This window comes from Lineus longissimus, chromosome 7 (assembly GCF_910592395.1).
Source record: "Lineus longissimus chromosome 7, tnLinLong1.2, whole genome shotgun sequence".
NCBI classification, from domain to species: domain Eukaryota; kingdom Metazoa; phylum Nemertea; class Pilidiophora; order Heteronemertea; family Lineidae; genus Lineus; species Lineus longissimus.
In genome coordinates this window covers 4,780,039-4,799,267 of record NC_088314.1, presented here as the reverse complement: position 1 = coordinate 4,799,267, position 19,229 = coordinate 4,780,039, and the positions used below count along the sequence as shown (strand labels likewise).

At 41.6% G+C, this 19,229-nt stretch overlaps 2 protein-coding genes across 4 annotated transcripts; both read left to right on the top strand.

Moving 5' to 3' along the window:
* The first annotated feature begins 44 nt into the window (after positions 1–44).
* LOC135491194 (DDB1- and CUL4-associated factor 1-like) lies at positions 45–12,280 on the top strand. Of its 3 annotated transcripts, none has more exons than XM_064776909.1 (27): positions 45–134; positions 450–582; positions 778–854; positions 1,027–1,100; positions 1,320–1,436; positions 1,622–1,759; positions 2,109–2,313; positions 2,625–2,758; positions 3,115–3,216; positions 3,537–3,695; positions 3,956–4,135; positions 4,356–4,568; positions 4,882–5,051; positions 5,449–5,472; positions 5,771–5,993; positions 6,281–6,397; positions 6,674–6,967; positions 7,270–7,629; positions 7,876–8,259; positions 8,560–8,688; positions 8,864–8,946; positions 9,154–9,472; positions 9,686–9,779; positions 9,940–10,118; positions 10,294–10,380; positions 10,680–10,830; positions 11,035–12,280. In XM_064776909.1, exons 2-27 carry the CDS (start codon positions 482–484, stop codon positions 11,196–11,198), a joined length of 4,278 nt encoding a protein of 1,425 aa, XP_064632979.1. In that variant the 5' UTR covers positions 45–134; positions 450–481; the 3' UTR covers positions 11,199–12,280. The 3 variants fall into 3 exon arrangements, with proteins under 3 accessions (XP_064632979.1, XP_064632978.1, XP_064632980.1); XM_064776908.1 differs by having other exon boundaries at positions 2,109–2,322; XM_064776910.1 differs by lacking the exon at positions 5,449–5,472 and having other exon boundaries at positions 2,109–2,322.
* A 1,248-nt stretch (positions 12,281–13,528) lies between these two features.
* Positions 13,529–18,576, top strand: LOC135490833 (monocarboxylate transporter 13-like). Its single transcript, XM_064776377.1, has 6 exons — positions 13,529–13,620; positions 14,098–14,364; positions 15,039–15,182; positions 15,628–16,377; positions 16,664–16,895; positions 17,098–18,576. The coding sequence occupies exons 2-6, from the start codon at positions 14,166–14,168 to the stop codon at positions 17,213–17,215; spliced, it is 1,443 nt and encodes a 480-aa protein (XP_064632447.1). The 5' UTR covers positions 13,529–13,620; positions 14,098–14,165; the 3' UTR covers positions 17,216–18,576.
* Positions 18,577–19,229: the final 653 nt, after the last annotated feature.

The following is a 19,229-nucleotide window of genomic DNA, read 5'->3' as shown; positions in this document are numbered from 1 at the left end:
TTCATCCAATCGGTTTGCTTTGTTTCTGCTGCTGCAGAACAGTTTGACTAAATTACAAACATTGCACGTTTTTCTCATTTTAATTTTAGTTTCGTGTGATTTCACCACTATTTCAAAGAAATAAATCATAAATGGTTAGCCCTTATGTTGCTCTTATACACGTTCTTGAGTAATGTGTTATTGTCATTGTCTGAGTTGATTTTCTGTATTTGCTGAGAGTCTGAATGCTCAAGGCAGTGTATCATGCATGCAGTGTGCGCGTATGTGTATGTATACTGTTCTGTACATACATGACATATCGGATGCTATGCATTGTTGTCGAAGTGTGTTGCCATGCTATGCTATCTTATTGGAATCTGCCTACCCAATACGCCCTGACCCCAATGCCCCAAACCCCCTGTGACCAAAAAGTAAAATACTAACCTGGCAAGTCCATCGTTATTCCAGAGATATTGAAAGGTGTTTAATTGCATCTATCATCATGGCGGCTGTAGATTCTACTACTGAGTTGAATTCTCTGCTGGAGCAGTGGACTCAAGAGAACAACGGTATAGGGATCAGTCCCATTCCAGTACTGACTAGGTAGGTTTTTACCCAGCTGACAATTCAGTTGAAAGTAACTTTTAGTAAGATTGACCTGGACATATCTCATGGAAAAGCGCTTTCACACACCTTTGGTCTGGATTTATGATGAAAATATTTCAGGTCATCATTCAATACAAAAAGATTTTATATTTAGATGAGCATTCCAATCATTCCACAAAATTTCTATTTCAGACTGGCAGAATTGATTGAAAAAGAAACTGAGGCATACTTTAAGATGGATCCAGATCCTTTTGATGATCGCCATCCTGGTAGGTATACAACTCATGTGAAGACTCGAAGAATTGTACCCTCTGCACCAGCCGACGCTTGGAAAGAGAAGTTGGAGGATGCTTGTGGCTTGATGCTTGTGTTGGTTGTGCCTTTATAGGCTTTTCAACGGTTCAAATGTGCTGTAGGTGACAATATTCCTTTGCTTTTCAGGAAGGGCCGATCCAAAATGTGGTCTTGGACACTTGTTAAAGTGCCTATTCAAAAATGATGACTTCATGAATAAGGTAAGTGAAGGAATAACTGTGAGCTGTTTTCAAAGAATCCGAGATTAACTGTGCAAAAAAGCATATTAAAGGGGGGGTTCCAATTCTACTAGTTTGTATTTGTCATACTATCATAAACTAAGGCCAATGTAATGCTGTTGGAAAGTGAGTAGGCAGATTAATGTGCTTGCCCATGTTATACTGCTTGACTAAAACTATGCACAATCCTTCTTTCCTCAGATTGTGAATACATACTTGCTGTGTCCCAGAGACCAAGAAGCGTTGCAGACAGCCGCTTGTCGTATATTACTCGACATCTTGCCTGGACTCGAGACTTCCGTCGTTTTCAATGAAAATGTGAGTACGGTATCATAGGCGTGAGCTCAAAGCTGGCATAAGATCTTGATACCTTGATGTCTCATGCTGCTTATCCAAGATGGCAGATATCAATTCTGGCTGCAACAAGAGGTTACACAATGATGACACAGGTTGGGGCAAAATCTTCCTAAAAAAACATCTTTATTCACTTCTTGACGTTTCAGGATGAGATTGTCCGTCGTCTGCTCCACTGGGCTGAAGTCGCTGATGAACCACTCCGATCGTACGCCACAGGGTTACTGCCTGGTGCGATGGAAGTCCAAGATATTGCAGCAAGTTTCAGGGAGAGCAATGCCAGGCTGGTAAGTCAAATAACTGCATTCCTGACTTTGCATTTCGAGAGTAAATAACACTTCCCACTCATGACGTAACAGTCAACGATTTAGGACTAGACCGTGGACATTATTTTGGTCGTCATGATGAACTTTCTGAGCTATTTTAGGATGAGTGTTAAGGGCTATTGAGAACATGAGATCATTTGTGTTTGAATGAGAATCGTGGTTCCATGGCAAGTTGTAGATTTGTAGATTTGTAGTTGTAGAGTTGTAGATTTTGCCTAGGAAGGAGGATATTGCCTTGGTAGGAGGATATCACCAGAGTATTTCTAGACTACTTTGGAAAAAGAAGTCAAGTTTCTATTTCAACTTGTAGGTACCAATCATGATAGCCCGTCTTCACAAGCTATGGGAGGAGAAGCAGAATGAGATGAACGCAGCGCTAGGGCGACCATTTGCTGGAATAGGGAAGGATGGGATGGAGAGGGAGGTGGGGAGTGGAGATGCACCAAGACACTTGCGAATATTACCACAGAAATCAGATGTTGGCACCAGCCCTGAAAAGAGTAGGGTGCGGCGAGGTAGCTTCTGTATGTACTTTTTGATGTTGTATCTTTTATTTTGAGTGTGGTCACTCCGAGTCTCAGTGTTTGTGTTGTCGAATTTCACAGTCTTTAGTCGGTGCTTTTTCATTCACAGTTTGGCGTACAGTCAGTTGTAAGATTATATTGTCCATGTATTTGTTAGTAGTTGCAGAATATTCTGTCCATTTTGCAATACAGCACTTGGAAAATGGAATTCATGAGTTTATGATTATAATCTGTATAAAAGTTGATCTTCTGTTCTTGGGCTTGGCATATTAAATCGCTTTTCTTTCTTTTTACACTTGTAGCAAATGAAAACAGCAGCAGTTGGGCCGAGATGCAGCCGTATGTGATTGGCTCGCACTGTATGGAGCCATTGTCAATCGACATGAGGATGAGGCTAATTGTTCAGTATCTTGCCCCTATGGGTGAATATCAAGAGGTAACATCAATGTGCCTGCATACAATGTATCAGTTTTCGATAACTTAATAATGTTCTGAAGATGACTAGAAAAATATCGCCGAGAACTTTGGACAACCAGAGATATTAATGGCAACTGAAAATCACCTAGGCATTACATGTAGGCTTAGACCTGTGTTGACTGAATCATTTTGAAAACAGAGATCATGTCTCAAATAGGAAGAAGTATTAAATGACAAAGACCATCTGAGCTGGTATGTTTCTGCAAAGTGTTGTTTTTGCATGATACACAATGCGGAGATCTTCTCGAATCATGTATTCAGAAATTCTTCATATTTTTTTGCAGTGAATGGATGATTATTTTCTCAATGTTTCAGCTGCTTAGCTCCATGTTTGAATGTGATGCAATAAGCCTGATCTATAACCTCATCGATCTCAAGAAGAATAAAGATATTCGACTTGCATTTGATGGTTTGAGGGTATGTACTGAATCTCTCTTGAGGGTTGTTTGGAGGCGAAGTGTCTGGCCTCTGACCTATGCCTTGTAACAATCGTTTTCCCACACTGATACTTGGGGGGGGGGGGGGAATAACCTGCTTTGCTTTGTCAGTCTTGAAGGTTTGCAAAGAGGATGCAGTTCTTGAAGATTATGATGGTTCATACCTACTAAGCGTCAAGCAACATAGATTATATACAAGGAAAAAGACAGCAACTCCTTACATGAATGTATCATGATAAAGAACGTGTAAATTGTTTTTAAAACTAATAAGTAAGTGACATTTTCTTCAATCAATTTCAGTTCCTTGCATCTCTTCTCTGCCACAAGAAGTTTGCCATCAAGTTCATCCAGTCAGAAGGTGTGCAGCGTCTGCTGGGAGTTTACCGACCTTCCATGGCTGCCACAGGCGTGTCTCTCTGCCTCTATTATCTGGCCTACTTTGAGGATGCAATGGAGAGGGTATGTATTTCATCATATCCCCTTGGCTGGAAATAACGCCCCTCAGTCGACTGTCTGAATAGTAATTTACATGTTTTGAGATGTAATATTAAGGCATTTAGAAGTCTGATATGGTTATTTTAGGGCCAACACATCTTCTCGATGGGGGAGAACAAATCTTTTTATTCTCCTTTAATTCATGATTTAAAGCCATTGTTGTAAGAAATGGGAATCATGAAATGCCGTATCATAGATATTCATTTATTCGTCTCTACTTCCAGGTTTGTTTGTTACCAGAGCACATCCTCAGCGATCTAGTCAACTATGTCCTCTGGCTGTTGGAATGTTCTCACCAGTCGGGTCGTTGCCATGCCACCATGTTCTTCAGTGCTTCATTTCAATTCCGTGTCATTCTCAACCTGTTCGATGCTCAAGATGGCCTCCGTCGAATGTTCAATGTGGTATGTGTAACCTACGTCTATTCTCGTCTGCTGTATGTGGTATAATGTTACTAAGTTTGTGATAAGGTTTTTGGCTGATAGTGGGCAAGGCTCAATAGACGGGAAAGTTCATGGACAATAGCAGAAATTTTTTGTGATTACCACCCATATAACTACTGCTGGACCAGACTCCTGTCCTCCTGTCTATGGGGTTCAAATTGTACTGACATCTTATTTTCAGATGAGTACCCTTAAGATCTTGAGTACTGATGAGACTGACCCCCAGATGTCAGAGGATGAGGTGTTTGTGAGTCGTCAAGCTGCAAGGCACGTTTGTGTTGGGCTCAAGAAATACTTCGAGGCTCATTTAGTCATTAAGACGGATGAGTTGCGGCGCTCTCATGCCAGGAGAGAAGGGGGTTCTCCGATACCTGCTGAAATACCTGCCTATAAGGTCAGTTCAAGACTTCTTGAGCCGTATGTGACCTGTTTTGTCAAAAGTAGTACTAGTCGCATATGGAGAAAAGAGAGAAGATTGGAAATGAACAAGAAAACTTTTCTTCTAGAAATGATCATATATTAAGTCTAATGATCTTTCTACATTGTTTTTAAGCTGTGTGGAGGCTGTTATGATGAATTGAATCATTATTAAAGAAAACCTTTAAAAAATGCTGTGTTCTGAGGTTCATATCTCAATAAATTCTCAAGTGATTGACGTGTGCCATATTTATCTTAAAGGTAATTCAAGTGTCTTTTTTGTATTCCAGTCTGCTCAGCATTCTCCAGATGTCCTTTTGGACTACACAGAGTTATTATTAGAATGTCTTCCACTTAGAATGCACTGGAAACCCGTGTCTGATTTCATCAAACTCGACGGCATTACGTTGCTTCTACGCTTGATTGCCATAGCCGATGAGTGGACACAATACACAGGAAAGTAAGATGAATATTTCGTGCATGTTTCCTCAAAATCTGCACACATGTTTCCTGTCAGTTTATGTTGTTACCGCACATTACTCTCTACTTTTTTAGCAAAATTTCTGAAATAAACCTATAGACCAGCGAACAGTTTTATCACATGTGGTACGGGCAATATTTTCTTAGGAAAGGTCCCAATCCAATTTCTGTCCAATGTTATGGACAAAAGAATTGTCCTGTTCTGCAATATAGTCAGTATATTTGTCCTCGGTGGTTATTTTACTTCAATTTTGTTGCTGCATGATGCACCTGAACTATTTGGTTATTTCTGCACTATGCACCTGGCCAATTCATGAATTACAATACATTATTTTCTTCGCCACAATACACCTTTCTGTTTGATATTTGATTTTCAGAGGGCCAAACTATGAGCGACACGTGTAAGTTTAAAGTGAAAAATAATGGGGCTTCCGCTTTGACTAGAATTTGATGATCCAGATGAATTGAAACTAAATACATGCATGATTATGGAAATATGGCCTTGTGAGATGAAATATTAGACCAATTTCCTGTAACCTTGTTGAGCTCGTGCCCCTGTGGAACTTATTTATAAAGAAATGTCATAACTGTCAATGATGTTAAGTTAGAAACTATTAGTCTAGAGTTTGAAATGAGTGATCCAAATACCACATACCAAGGTGACGAATTTCTTTGATTATATTTTAATAAACGTTTCAGGGCAGAGACTATTAGAAGCGCACTTGATGCTTTGGCTGTCTGTACGGTTAGTCCAAAAACTCAGGTCCAGTTGTGCGATTCCATACCCCTTCCTGAGAACACCATGACTCCAGCTATTAGCATTCTGCTGGGGGTTGCTGAAGGCGAGGTTTTTCTGGATTCTGACGTACAGAGATCAGCATTGAATGTGATCATTAACTGTGTGTGTGGACCACTGTCCAGGGTGAGTGCAGGAGAAATAACAGTGTCTAAGTTAAAGTGACCTATCAGGTACTTTCCATGTTGTGTACATTGACCCATGCATTTCACCTAAGCGCCAGGCCCTTGGGCCTCTTGTTATTTTGGCGGATTACGAAATGTCTTTCAGTTTCTCCAATCAGGAAAGATTATTTGCAATTTCATTCTTGCGAAAAACACCCACGAAAATGTAGCGAATTACAATACAGTGTTGCTGTTCAGCAATGTTTTTGCATCTGGGATGTTTCTTTCAATTTATTCTCATTCATTCAGATTGGTGGCAACGTAGTGCGCTTCATGACAGGAAGTGCCAAGAAGAGAACGCTGGGAAGAACTGATGACATCATTGCTAAAATGTGGGATTGTGTACGCTCAAATAATGGCATCATGGTGAGTCTGTCGAACTAAAAATTTGTTTGAGTTTCTTTTCACTGCCCCCCCCCCTCAGAAGTGTTTTCTAGAATGTTAAAAAGGTTAAATCTGCTTCTAAACACCTCTTATGACATCACAAATCAAGCGAATCATGTGTTCATGCAAGAAGACAGAAGTTAATTGTGAATGCAATCAAATGGTTTTTCGAATAAGCCCGAAGTTGGGAAAGCAGTGTGTGTCCCTAATCATGTGACTGAAAGGCCCGTCTAATTTGAAAATAACTCACACTTACAGGTGCTCCTAAAGTTACTGATGATAAAAACTCCTATCACCGAAGCTGATTCGATACGAGCGTTGGCATGCCGTGCTCTACTCGGTTTGTCCCGTGACGAGAAGGTGAAGCAGATCATCGGCAAGCTGTCATTGTTCAACAACGGGCAGCTGCAGATGCTAATGAAGGAACCAGTTCTTCAAGACAAGAGACTCGAACATCTTAAGTTCTGTAAATATGCTACAGAATTGATTGAGCGAGTCTCTGGGCGGTCAAACAGCGCAAATTATGATGCGTCGTTGGAAAAGATTAGGAAGGCAAGTTTGTTCAGGATGTATCGGCAGTGTACTGCTGGATGTATTAATAAGCTGGTTCTCTTATCAAAAGCATTATTCCATCATCTGGGGAGAGAAAAGTTATACAGAGTCCGATCTTATTTGATTGAACTAGCATAATCTGTCACTGGGCTGTGGATGAAAGGTGGTAAGATTAGCTTAAACCTAGTTGATCTTAAGTTCAGCTGCAGTTAGATTTCCTTCATCTCTTGTTTAATCAAGTGCACATCTGCGATTGTAAAGATGACAATTCTGTTTTTTACTTTTCCCAACATAACTTTCAGGCTGACATTGTTGCTCAAACAAAGATCACATACGATGACAAGGAACTATTACAGCTGATGTACGATCATCTGACTGAAAGGGGTTTAGTGACGTCTGCTCAAGCGTTACAGACCGAGGCAAACTTGCCAAAGATTGCACCAACTCCTGTGCTTCCTGAAAATCCTTGCATTTATTCCACACCCAAGGCATTGATGAGGCAGATGAGTAGTCCAATGGGACATAGTATGAGTTCCTTGTCACACGGTGGGACACCGGTTGCTGGGACGTCCTCAGGGTCTCGGAAAGAACCCACCACACCTGGAACTTCTAGCTCAATCAAAGTTAATGTTATCCATCCCAAAGTACAGACTCCTCAGAAGGTAAGAAATTGCACAATGATCAATTCAGCAAGGCCGTTCCAGTCGTCCCTGTAGAAAGAATTTTACTCTGTGACACCAATGTTGAGAACTCATAAAGGGAGATTATGAGGCTGTAAAAAACTTGACAATACATCACGAAGAACAAGCCATTAACAGCCAAGTACCGAAAATGTCATCAGCCATTTTAGGCTTTTGGTGCAGTTTTCTTATGAAACGGACTATAATCTTTTTCATCCCACTTTCTAGGCGCCTAATCCTATCCATAAGATCATGAGAGAGAAAATGGAATCAACACCAGCCACCCCTGTCCTCAAACGTAGCAAACCGTCGATCACGTTAGACAAGATAGTGACTGAGTACTTGAGAAAGCAACATTCCCTGTGCGTCAATCCAATGGTAACGTGTCCTCGGTTCTCTTTACTAGAGCCACATAGGTGTCCAATATCAATGCACAGGAAAACGGCACCCTATAATATCACATCAAGACTCTTCCAACGTTCTGTTGATCCGTTATACGGTGGCCCACACGGGGCCAAGTGGGACAGGAAATATCTATACAGTCGATTCCGGCCAATCAGGACATACCGTGATACTGAGGAAGATGGGTGCTTCTCTTGTTGTGCATTTTCTGTAAGTTTTAATCAGGTCTTGGTGCATTTTTTTCCTTGAAAGATTATGCAGTCTTTATCTATTGCAACATGGAAACTATTCATAACGACTCTAGAAGCCATGGATAGCTGTCAGTTAAAACAATTCTGAACAGTTCGTCAGTAGTAAGATGTAAAACATAAGTTTATACTGACACTGAGGATGAATGCTGAAAAAGAAAAATTGAGACATGTGAAGAGTGCCTTGTCCGTTTGTGGGCAAAATAATCATGCAAATGGTGTGGGTTTTTAGGATCCTTATGTTTTAAACTTATCTTTGCAGGCTTGTGAGCAATATCTCATCCTGGGTACTTACGCAGGAGAACTGAAACTCTATAACGTCCAGACAGCTGAGGAGCATACATATGCCATCTGTCACAACTCACCGCTATCTCACTGCCAACCATCCAAGGTAAGTCGGCCGTCGCTTGTTGATTCCGGTTCTGAGAATTTTTAAGATGAATACTAGACAGTCAGTCTGTTTTTGTTAACAGAATCGGTTATCCTGGAGAGTTCCACTTCATAGCTGCAGAGATCTAAATTATCCTCAAATCAAATGACAGGATTTTCAATTTCCTCAATTTCAGGATGGTAAACTGGTGCTAACATCATCATCATGGGGGACACCTCAGTCAGCGTTGTGGTCATTAGGTCAAGAAATCGTTCTCAAGTAAGTTTGAAACTTCTTTTCTCTTAGAGTGGAGCATTGTGATTAGCCAGTGTTGTTTGATTCACTCTTTTTTGACTACTTGAAATCTTGCTTTTTTTTTTAAAGCCAATTTGGAGACTGAGTGGAGTCGGAGCTCTTTTCACATGCCCTGATGTCCAAGTATGGTTTATATGTTTCATTCTAATTTGTTTTTTTCATCACTTATAGGTATGCATTTGATGACGATAACTACACAGAATTCAGCAAACTTTCTCAGGACAGAATTATCGGAACGAAGAATGATGCTGCTCAAATCTACGATGTTCAAACAGGGGCAAAAATTGTCCAATTTCACGACCCTGATAAATCGAATAATTATATGCGGAATCGTGCAACGTTCAGTCCATGTGATGATCTTGTCTTGTCGGATGGCTTATTATGGGATGTACGGAGTCGAAGACTGGTGCATAAGTTCGACAAGTTCAACCCTGATATCAGTGGACAGTTTCATCCAATGGGGCTGGAGATAGTCATCAACACCGAAGTCGTATCCTTTCAAAAGTTATAATTCATTTTTCCCAAAACAACGATTTCGGAGATAGTCACATCTACATTTGGATTGGGTTGTTGATTGTGTGATCCGGATGATATTCTCTTCAGTCTAGTAACTGTGATTACTTACTGATCGTCTTTAGTCATACAAGATATATTTTTGTCAGTACTCCAAACTTTCTCTGTTACCTCCTTAACCCAGTTTCAGTGGGACATGCGTTCATTCGCTTTACTGCGGACGGTGCCAGCTTTGGATCAGTGCCAGATCATGTTCAACAATGCAGGCACAGTCATATATGGAGGCAAGTTCTCAGTCTTTTTCCCGGTTTTTGATTTAAACGGCTCAGACCTGCTAGCATTTAATCATTTCTTGCATGGATGCCAATTTTCGTATTTGATACTTGGAAAACAGGAGATTTTAGAAAAGTCAGACAATTCTAGTATTGCCTTCCTTTCTTACAGCTAACTTTCCAATGGAAGAGTTTGACGATCTTGAAGATGGGAAAGAAAGAAGTCCACTTGGCTCGTCGTTCAGAACCTTCGACGCCACAGACTACACAAACATTGCGACGATCGATGTGAAGAAGAATGTGATAGATCTGTGTACGGATCAGTCGGACTGTTACCTGGCTGTTGTGGAGGTAGTACCGAAACATTTTAGATAGCTTGGGGAGTTGCCATTAGATATATTAGTCCCTTTGCAAAATATCACTGTAGTCATACAAAAGTGCTCACCTATTGTGTCACATGGTTTCTGAATTGACTGCAGTGCCAACTCGTAACAAATCCCAGTAACTGTTGTCTTTGTATTTCCAGAATGTGAAGTCACCGGACACGCTATCGGAAGAGAGCGTGTGTCGTCTGTATGAAGTTGGTCAGCTTAGGGATGAGGAAGATGACCAGGTAACGTGTCTCGTTTGCTTGAGTTCAAATCTGCGAAAGAAGACCTGTTTTGAGAAGGTGTTGGTTTCTAGAACTTGAATTCCTGGCTCTTCCTTTTGTGCCTGTATACCTTTTTAGAGAGCCCAGGAAAGATCTGCTGTTGGCATGAAACCTCAGGTAACCGTTGATGTCAGCTTGAAGCAGTGGGTGTAGGAATACACAATAATGCATGCAGAATCAACAAAAAAGTTAATCCTAACAGACTGTACTGAGAAAATCTCCATGCATTATTCCCTGAAAATATTTTGTCGTCTTCACAGGTTGAAGAAGAAGATGAGGAGGAAGAGATGGAGGATGATGACGAAGAGGATGATGATGATGACGACGACGATGATGACGATGATGTAGAGGTGGAGTTGCTTGATGACGAAGACTTTGAGGATGGAAGCAGTGCCAGTGGGAATGATGATGGTTTGTTCACACTTCTCTAAAAACGGACTGCCAGTTGGATGCTTATACAGGGCGATTTCATTGGCTTTATGGGGAAATTTCTGTTGTGTAGCACTGATACATGAAGATCATATTGCTCATTTTTATCTCATGAGGGAGTTCTACTGTTATAGCCATTTTTGCACAAAACTGTCCATTAAATGGTTGATCCTTTCCTTGTTGCAGATGATGACCATGATTCCGACCAGACAGACAGTTCAGATAGCAACCTTGCTCCTCAGGATGGAGAACAGACTCCACAAGCAGCTGTGGACGCAGTATTTAGACATCCAAACCCGCCGAGATGGACGCGTGTTTTTGATCAGTTGGTGAATCGTCAATCGACGTAGCATTTAATCTAATGGACCTATGTCTTTATTACAGGACCATCTGCTTCTCAGTTGGGTGACACAAACATTTCATTAATACTCAGGTAAAAGGGAATAATTTGAGCACTATGTGTTTGAGGTGGAAGAGAGCGAGACAAATAATATAAAATATGCTGAGTAACTTTTGAAGGTTTGATTTGGCTTGCCCATGCACTCTTTCACTCTATCAAGCTAGATTATCACTGTACTACGCTTAGATGAAGTGCATTCATACCTCACCAGCCACTAGTCGATCTGGGGCTCACTAAAACGCCTGTCTCTGTCAGTTGTTAACAAAATTTTTGACCCCTGTATTGTAATATATTTATTTGTACGGAAACACTTTATTCAGTAACTGTGACCTTAATGAATTGTCACTGTTCTTATGAACTGGCATAATTTTTTGATTTATGTGATGATTATATAATTTGAAGTTTGCCCTGCTGTTAATGGTAGAGCCTTCTTCTCCTGATCACTTTATGTCAGTGTGCCAGTGGTTTGCACAAAAATCTTCAATCTGTGTCAATGGATGTGTTTTGTTATCTAACAGCATTAACCAAAAGTCCTTGATATTTGATTTGCTTTCTCAATGATATGTAGTCCAACCTGGGACCTAGGTCAACGTACCTGGAATAGGTATGGATTCTAATTTCGTTCCCGAACTCCAACCGGTCTGATTGAGATTCATTGTTGGCAACAGTTTGCATTTATAAGATTTTGTGTTCAGTTCCTTCATGCCCATTGTGAATGTTTTTCGCAGACCAATTGGTGAAGTCGTTGGATCGACACTAAAACCCATAGACATATAACAAATTAACAATGAAACATTTATTGAATGAAAACCACTGGTATAAAGTTCAGCTACTCAACAGTCTCATTTCATTTTCACACTGATATTTAACAAGAATGCAGACCAACAACTATATTCTCTTTCATTAAAGGCATTATATTTTTGTAAATTCATGTACAATATTTTAAAGATTGGTAAATTGTGTCTCTAATAAAGTGAATGCATGTTTATCATTTATATCGTATTGCAATAAATATTTTTGATTGTGCTGTAATTCAGCCTTGAGTTCATGTTTTCTGGCTTCAACTGCAGCGGATGTCCAGTTGGCAAAAGCTAATGGTCTTCCCATTGGACCTTACAGATTAGACTATTTCGAAGAAGTTTGTTTTGGTGCTGACCAGTCATGTGCTTTGCCCCTCCACACAATGACCATGCAAAGAACTCCTACATCTTACAGGGGATCTTACATTACCAAAAAAGGTCCTGATATGGCAAGTTACATTATGATATATAAGACATAAAGAAATAAGACAATAGTAATGATTGCAATGCAGTTGAACACATTGGGACTGACAAATGGCAATATACTGTCCCTTGGGAGGAGTTGTCCTGAATATAGCACTAGGTCAAAGTGAATAGGAACACGGATCTCTGCGATGGAAAAAGTCTGACCAAATTCACATCGAGCAATTCTTTGATTTGGGAAGGCATATGTCTTGTATGTCTCCCTGCAGAGACCATGTCACAACCAATCAGATGACAGTAGCTGCTACAATGTCCAAGATCTGAATAGTAGTTACCAGGCGGCTTCACTCGTCCTAGACACTGTCAAAACCAAGCTGATGACAGTAGCTGTTACAATTCTGATTTTACGACGGCGAATCCAAGATATTTTTCGTTAGGCCCTTGTGCCTGCGGTATAGAAGAGACGGTCAAGTACGTTGGAACTGTCTTCACAAGCATGGTGAGATGATAGCTCAGCCTAAGGCAGCAGGCCCTGGTGTGCATGTCATCTGTTAGATCAGTCCAAGACAGCAGGCCCATGTGACTGCTGCGGGAGAGACAAGGCTGTGAATGTCTTCCAGAAAATTGTGAGATGCTAGCTTGGACCAAGTCAGATTATGATGCTTGTACAGTGGAACCCCGGTCGGCGACCATCCCGGTAACGCAACCACCCCGCTACGATGACCAAGAATCGCAGGTCTCGAATGGTTTCCTCTCTAATTACCATTACAAGGCCCCGGTAACACGACCACACTGGTACCCAGACCACGACCACTGGATTGGGCGGTCCCAATGTCCAAATTCACCCCTCTAACCTGACCCAAGGCCTTATTGCCGTGAAAAGACGAATGCTGCCATGATTTCTGGGGACGAGTCGAAGATGCGCGTCATCACGTTACTTTTCTGTCGTCTGCTAGCCCGGAACACTATGCGTCCTTGAACTAAGCACTTTGCATATAAACCAAACACTAGCTCCACATTCAATCGCTGTTCAGTTGTTCAGTTCTCTATTGATCAGCTTGGCGCCACATTCTCCAACATATACTCTCTCGCTATACTGGTATACTGTTCAGTGTAAAAATGGACGACAGTATGCGAGATTGTAGCCATGTAAGTTCAGTATTTTCTTATTTGCCTTTTTTTATTCTACCATAAAACCAATTTGGCCGAATCACAGGACCATTTAATATTGTGGGTGAAACAGGGGGGGGGTCAGAAGGCCTGAATGGAATTTCTCACCCACGATTTTTCACCACCTCCTTCAAGAGTTGGCCCTTTTTACCCCCTCTCTTGTCCTCAACCACAATACTAAATTCCGGGTTCTACATGAGTCATTCCCCCATTTCACCAGTTCACCCTACCCGCCAGCCCAGCAAAGCTTGGAAATAATCACTGTAATGGCCATTAGGTCTTCATCAGACGCAGCCAACCTGGCAGCCAGAGACTATGCGGGTCGTTTATTTGTCATGGAAAAATTATGAAATCTTATGGAACGACACAGGACACATAACGTGACAATATATAGACCCTTTTTATGTGATGTGACTACAGTGAACGATGGGGAGTCTTCTATCTGCTTTTTTTCAGGTTCATCATTTTGATAAAATGATCTCAATGTGACACCCCATGCCGCCTGCTGATGGTAGCTGGCCGGAATGTTTGAAAAGTTATTACGGCAGGTGCCTTCCTACAGCTTGGTCATCCTCCTGTGCGGGTTCACCACGCTGTTCATCACGACAGGGACATGTTTCACTGTCAGTATTTACTATGTTGCCTGGATGGAGGAATTTGAGTCTGGGAGTGGTCTCATCTCCTGGATTGGATCACTTAATATCGGCGTCATGTGTGCTGCAGGTAAGTTGACCACATCCTTACTCTCAAATACAGTACATCGCATCAATTACACTCCGGACGCAGTAGACCGGCCTCATCCCTCACCCTAACGAGAGCCAATTAGGATGGAACAGTGGATTGTCCCGGGAGTGTATACGCATAGGGGCGTGGGCTCATTCTAAAAACCAGTGTCCTATGTGTCCTACGTGTCCTATGTTCATGTCATGGCTCGTTCCTCGAATGTCAAGTTATTACAGTATGTAAAAACTTGCCATTCGTATTGAACATTTAAAAAAGATACTACTTGTACTTTCACCAGACGAGAACATGATCATTGTCTCGACACTTGACATTGCGGTCGCCAACGCCAAACAGTTACAATGGGTGACCTGAATCTCATGCTAATTCGGAGGAAATTCCAGTGTGGAAGTAATTTCATTCCCCTCGTTTTAATAGTCCTATATCTTCCGCAGATTGTAGTACAGGGTGTTGAGCTACAGAAGCCTAGACCGTAGACCATTGTACAATAGGATCTTTTATTGGTCCGCTTCAACTTAAAGTTCCCCTCACAATCGCATCTTGCAGTATTATGTGACGTCGCCACTTGAGCGACAACAAATCAGATGCCTAATCCTCCCGAGCTGCCCGATTTTCTTGCTTTGAATAAGTGCAGTATTTCTTCTCTTGTCCGTTAGGTCCTCTCAGTAGCATCATGACCAACAGATTTGGTTACCGCATTACTGTGATAGTAGGAAGCCTTTTTGCCGCAATTGGAATGGTTGCCACAGTCTTCGCCCCAAATGTCTATGTCCTCCTGATTACATTTGGTATCATCACGCGTAAGTATAAGCATGAACGGCAAAGGTTCAGTTGTTGGTAATACAAATGATAAAAACCTTTCATCCGATATGGAAAAGAATATTTGAATAACACATGCTGACGGCTAAGGCTGACGGCGCTCTATTTTTATAACAGTGTCATGCATGAAGAGAGGTTTCGCAACCCTTACCAAGAGTTGAAAATGAAATATGTACATGTCATTCTACTTAATCGACCACGGCTTTTGAAGAGTTCTTATGCTATAAGGTATACATGTACTGAGTATAAAGGCTGGTTTACGAGTGTCACCTAAATGATTTCCCCGCAGGACTTTATGACACTATCGTATTTCGTTCTTCGAATCCTGCCTAATTCAAACCGACGGACGTATAGAGTTGGCGTCATGAAATAGAAAGGATGCGAAGTGAAATACTTCTCTAATCCTTCGTTCGTGTTTCTTTCCAGCAATCGGAAGTGGTATAGCATACATCCCAGGCTCAACGATCGTCTCTCACTATTTCGACACTTGGAGGGTTTTAGCCAATGGCATCATGATGTGTGGGGGAGGTTCGGGAAACTTCGCCATGGCATATATTATGACCGCCAGCATCGAACACTTCGGCTGGAGAGGTTCCATGTTCATTATAGCTGGAATCTATTTGAATCTCTGCGTGGTGGGGGTCTTGATCCGCAAGCCGCCTGTCGCCGGAGACCACCAAACGGCTGAGGTCAAACGGGCTAAAATCGTCCAGTTGGGGATGTTTAAGAAATTTAATTACGTCATGCTCTTATGTCATATTTTTCTCTTAACCTGCGGCCTTTCAATTATATATGTCCACATAACTGCATTCGCTGAAGAGAGGATCGGACTCACTAAAAGTGAAAGCTATCTTGTGATATCGTTGCTAGGAATATTTAACGTTGTTGGAAGAATCGCCCAAGGCCTTGGCGGACAGTATGAGAAAGTAGATATATTGACTTTGTATTTGACTTGCCTGTTCCTCAGTGGAATATTTGCCGCTACATATCCAACGACCCTGTCTTTTGCCGGTGTCCTGGGATTTTCATCTGTGATAGGATTCCTCATTGCTCCATATGGTGGGCTCATCTTGATTGTTCTGCAGCAGTTTGTGGGCCTTCGTCTTCTGACCGCTGCTTATGGTTATGTGATGCTGTCCAGTGCGTTCGGATTCTCCCTTGGTGCTCCAATAGCGGGTAAGTCAAAGTAAGGGCTGACATTTGGCTGATCAACAAACGGACGATGTTCACACCTGCTTGAGAAGTACTACTGGAAAACTCTTTCAGGATGATGTGACTGTCCGTCTCAGCAAGGTAAAATCGTCAAGATGATTCTGTTGCGCAGCCTTTCAAGACCGGCGTCTCGTGTCCACATAATGATACCAACGAAAGCCTTTTTCAATCTGCCAAAATTGCTGTTACATTGTAGCTTTGTTTAATGTTATACTCTCCTTTGAGATGTATAAATGTCGTTCGATTGCAGGTTGGGTCTACGACATCACCCACGACTACTCCAACTCCTTCTATCTCGCCGGTGCTTTCATCATGTCGAGCTGTCTGCTCATGTTCTGGCCTTGGCTCCAGGGCGTGCGGCACAGTCCTAACCAGACAAAGATGGCCAAGGCGTTCTCGGCGGAGCTCAAGCCATACATATTTGGTAGTTCAATTCTGATGAACGACATGAGCGATTTGCCAGTAGAGAATGGAGAAGTCGCGTAAGTATAAAACATAAAACCCTGCCGCATTTGGTAAATACATTTACCATGCGTGTTTGTAGCTGTTTATAGGAACACTCGAATGTATATTTTGACCTTGTGTTTTTATTTGTATGTAGTGAACAAAGCGTTTTGAAGCTGGCTCGACTATAAGTCAAGCCAATACTAAAATCATGCTTAACCGTTGCCCTCAATGTTTCAGAGAAGGAATGCTTCGCGGGTCCACGCTTCAGGTTCCGGGTGCCAGCCACAGTATCCATATCGCAATGGAGAACGAAGATGAGCAAGATATCGCTAGTATAGGACCAGTTGAAGATTGATTATGGTCTTTGGATGATCGATACCGCAATATAAAATCCAAAGAAACTGCCGTTGATTATGCATTCCAGTATATCTCCGTTGATCTCAAGTGTTTTATCACTGTAGTACATTCGATTGTCACATCAAGACAAACATGTTCATTTGAGTATTCCACCACTTCAGTTGTCTTTTCTACAGTAAAGAGAGTAAAGATTGTCATTCTGGTTTATACTTGACTCGTTATCATGTTACACTATGCTAATGATTGCCCATGCACCCTGGATCGAGAATCATTTCCCCAGTTTATGCCCCTGCATCTTCTTAGATTCAGGTTTTTGATACTACTATACCTCGATAGGCGGAGTATTATGAATACCACTGGTGCCAAGATGCTCTAGGGTTGGTATCATCAGTAAAGGTCGACACCCTTATATTGCACCATACAAACGGTAATCTCGATTATCCGTCGCCGATCATCCTGGCTCCAGTGGTTGTTTACATCCAGCTGTTAGCAATAGAACTTCTAGCCGGAGGATTGAATTATTATTATGCAACATGAGAGACCCACTTCTTGGCCCCTCTAGACCTGATAGTGATATACAATTTAATATTTTTAGGCAGGTGATCTCAAGAGTCATCGAAATCAAAGCGCTATCTCAATTTGAAATAAGTGATTTGAAATTGACGACTCTACAACATAAGCATGAGGGTATAATACATGGCTTTTCATTAACAGAGCATTTTTTATATTTTCACACGACGATGCAATGATAGGAAGGGAATGGGTTGCGGGTTACGGATACGGACCAACTTGTTGTTAAATATTCAGATCTCATCTGTATTGGTGTCGTGTTGTGATGTTCTCAGGAGCAAATATCGATGAACAAGGTTGAGACTTCGATCAGTTGTGTGACCTGCATGGCTCATCAATATTACAACTGAGATATTGAGCTGTAAGCAATAGATTTTCTAGTTAGCGGTATTAATTTCTGCTGTTTTATTTAATAATCTTGTTTCGCATAATTATCATTCATGTATGATATTTGTTTTTTCGTTAGAAGTGCATGACTCAGGATGACTCGAAAAGAAGGAGAAGGCTGGGGTACGGGTTAGTACCTATTACGGACAAACTTGTTAGTAGTCTTAGTAAATAAATATTCAAGTCTCATATCATGTAACACTATGAACTGCTTCTGAAGACGTTTTCCTTCAAGGTGTCGGTTTTGTTAACGTAAAGCTTATACAAAATTGTACCTGTATATATTGGCCATCATGTTTGTCTTGTTACATTGGTGATCTGTTGCACGTACATATATTGACATAAAAATTATACAAACCTATGGAATTTACACTTTGACAATGGAATAAACGTGTTTCGGTATGGATGACTTTCATTTATTTTGTACAGTATATTGGTACAATTCGTACACTGTGACTTTACCAGGTTGGGAAGCGCTTTGGTAAATAATAAAAGGTTCGTATTGGCGTCCATACCCCCTCCCCCCCCCCCCCCCACACACACACACTTGAGAATTCGCCTTCTGCTCAATCGTAGAAAGTAACGCCCTTTCCTGCAAGCGTCTGGTGAATAATAGGCCACATCTCGGAGAATGTTAAGGAGTTGCACTCCACGTGCGTGACGGGAGCTGACGATGAGGAAGGAGAAGGCTTCACCTGCATAGCTTCCCGCTCTTCGGAAATGAAGGCAAGGTTAAACTAGCATGCGATACCCGAATCATCGGATGGAGGGCGAATTGCCGCGCGCCTGTTAAATTGTCCGCAAAATAAATGGCCCCAGTATCGGATGAGTTTATTACGCAGCGCAGGAAACGGCTCCGCTTGTTTCCAGCGGGGCAGGTGGAAATACTGATGAAAATGAAATTACTACGGGTTCTGGGCCGTGATTGTTATAGGGCGCGTATCGTCTTGACACGGTGCATCCATTACTTGGTAGGTTTTTTCCAGTAAGCTATCTCGGCTATGGGTTTAAATGTTTAATGGTTCAATGCGGTGATATTTTAGAGTTCAGCAGCG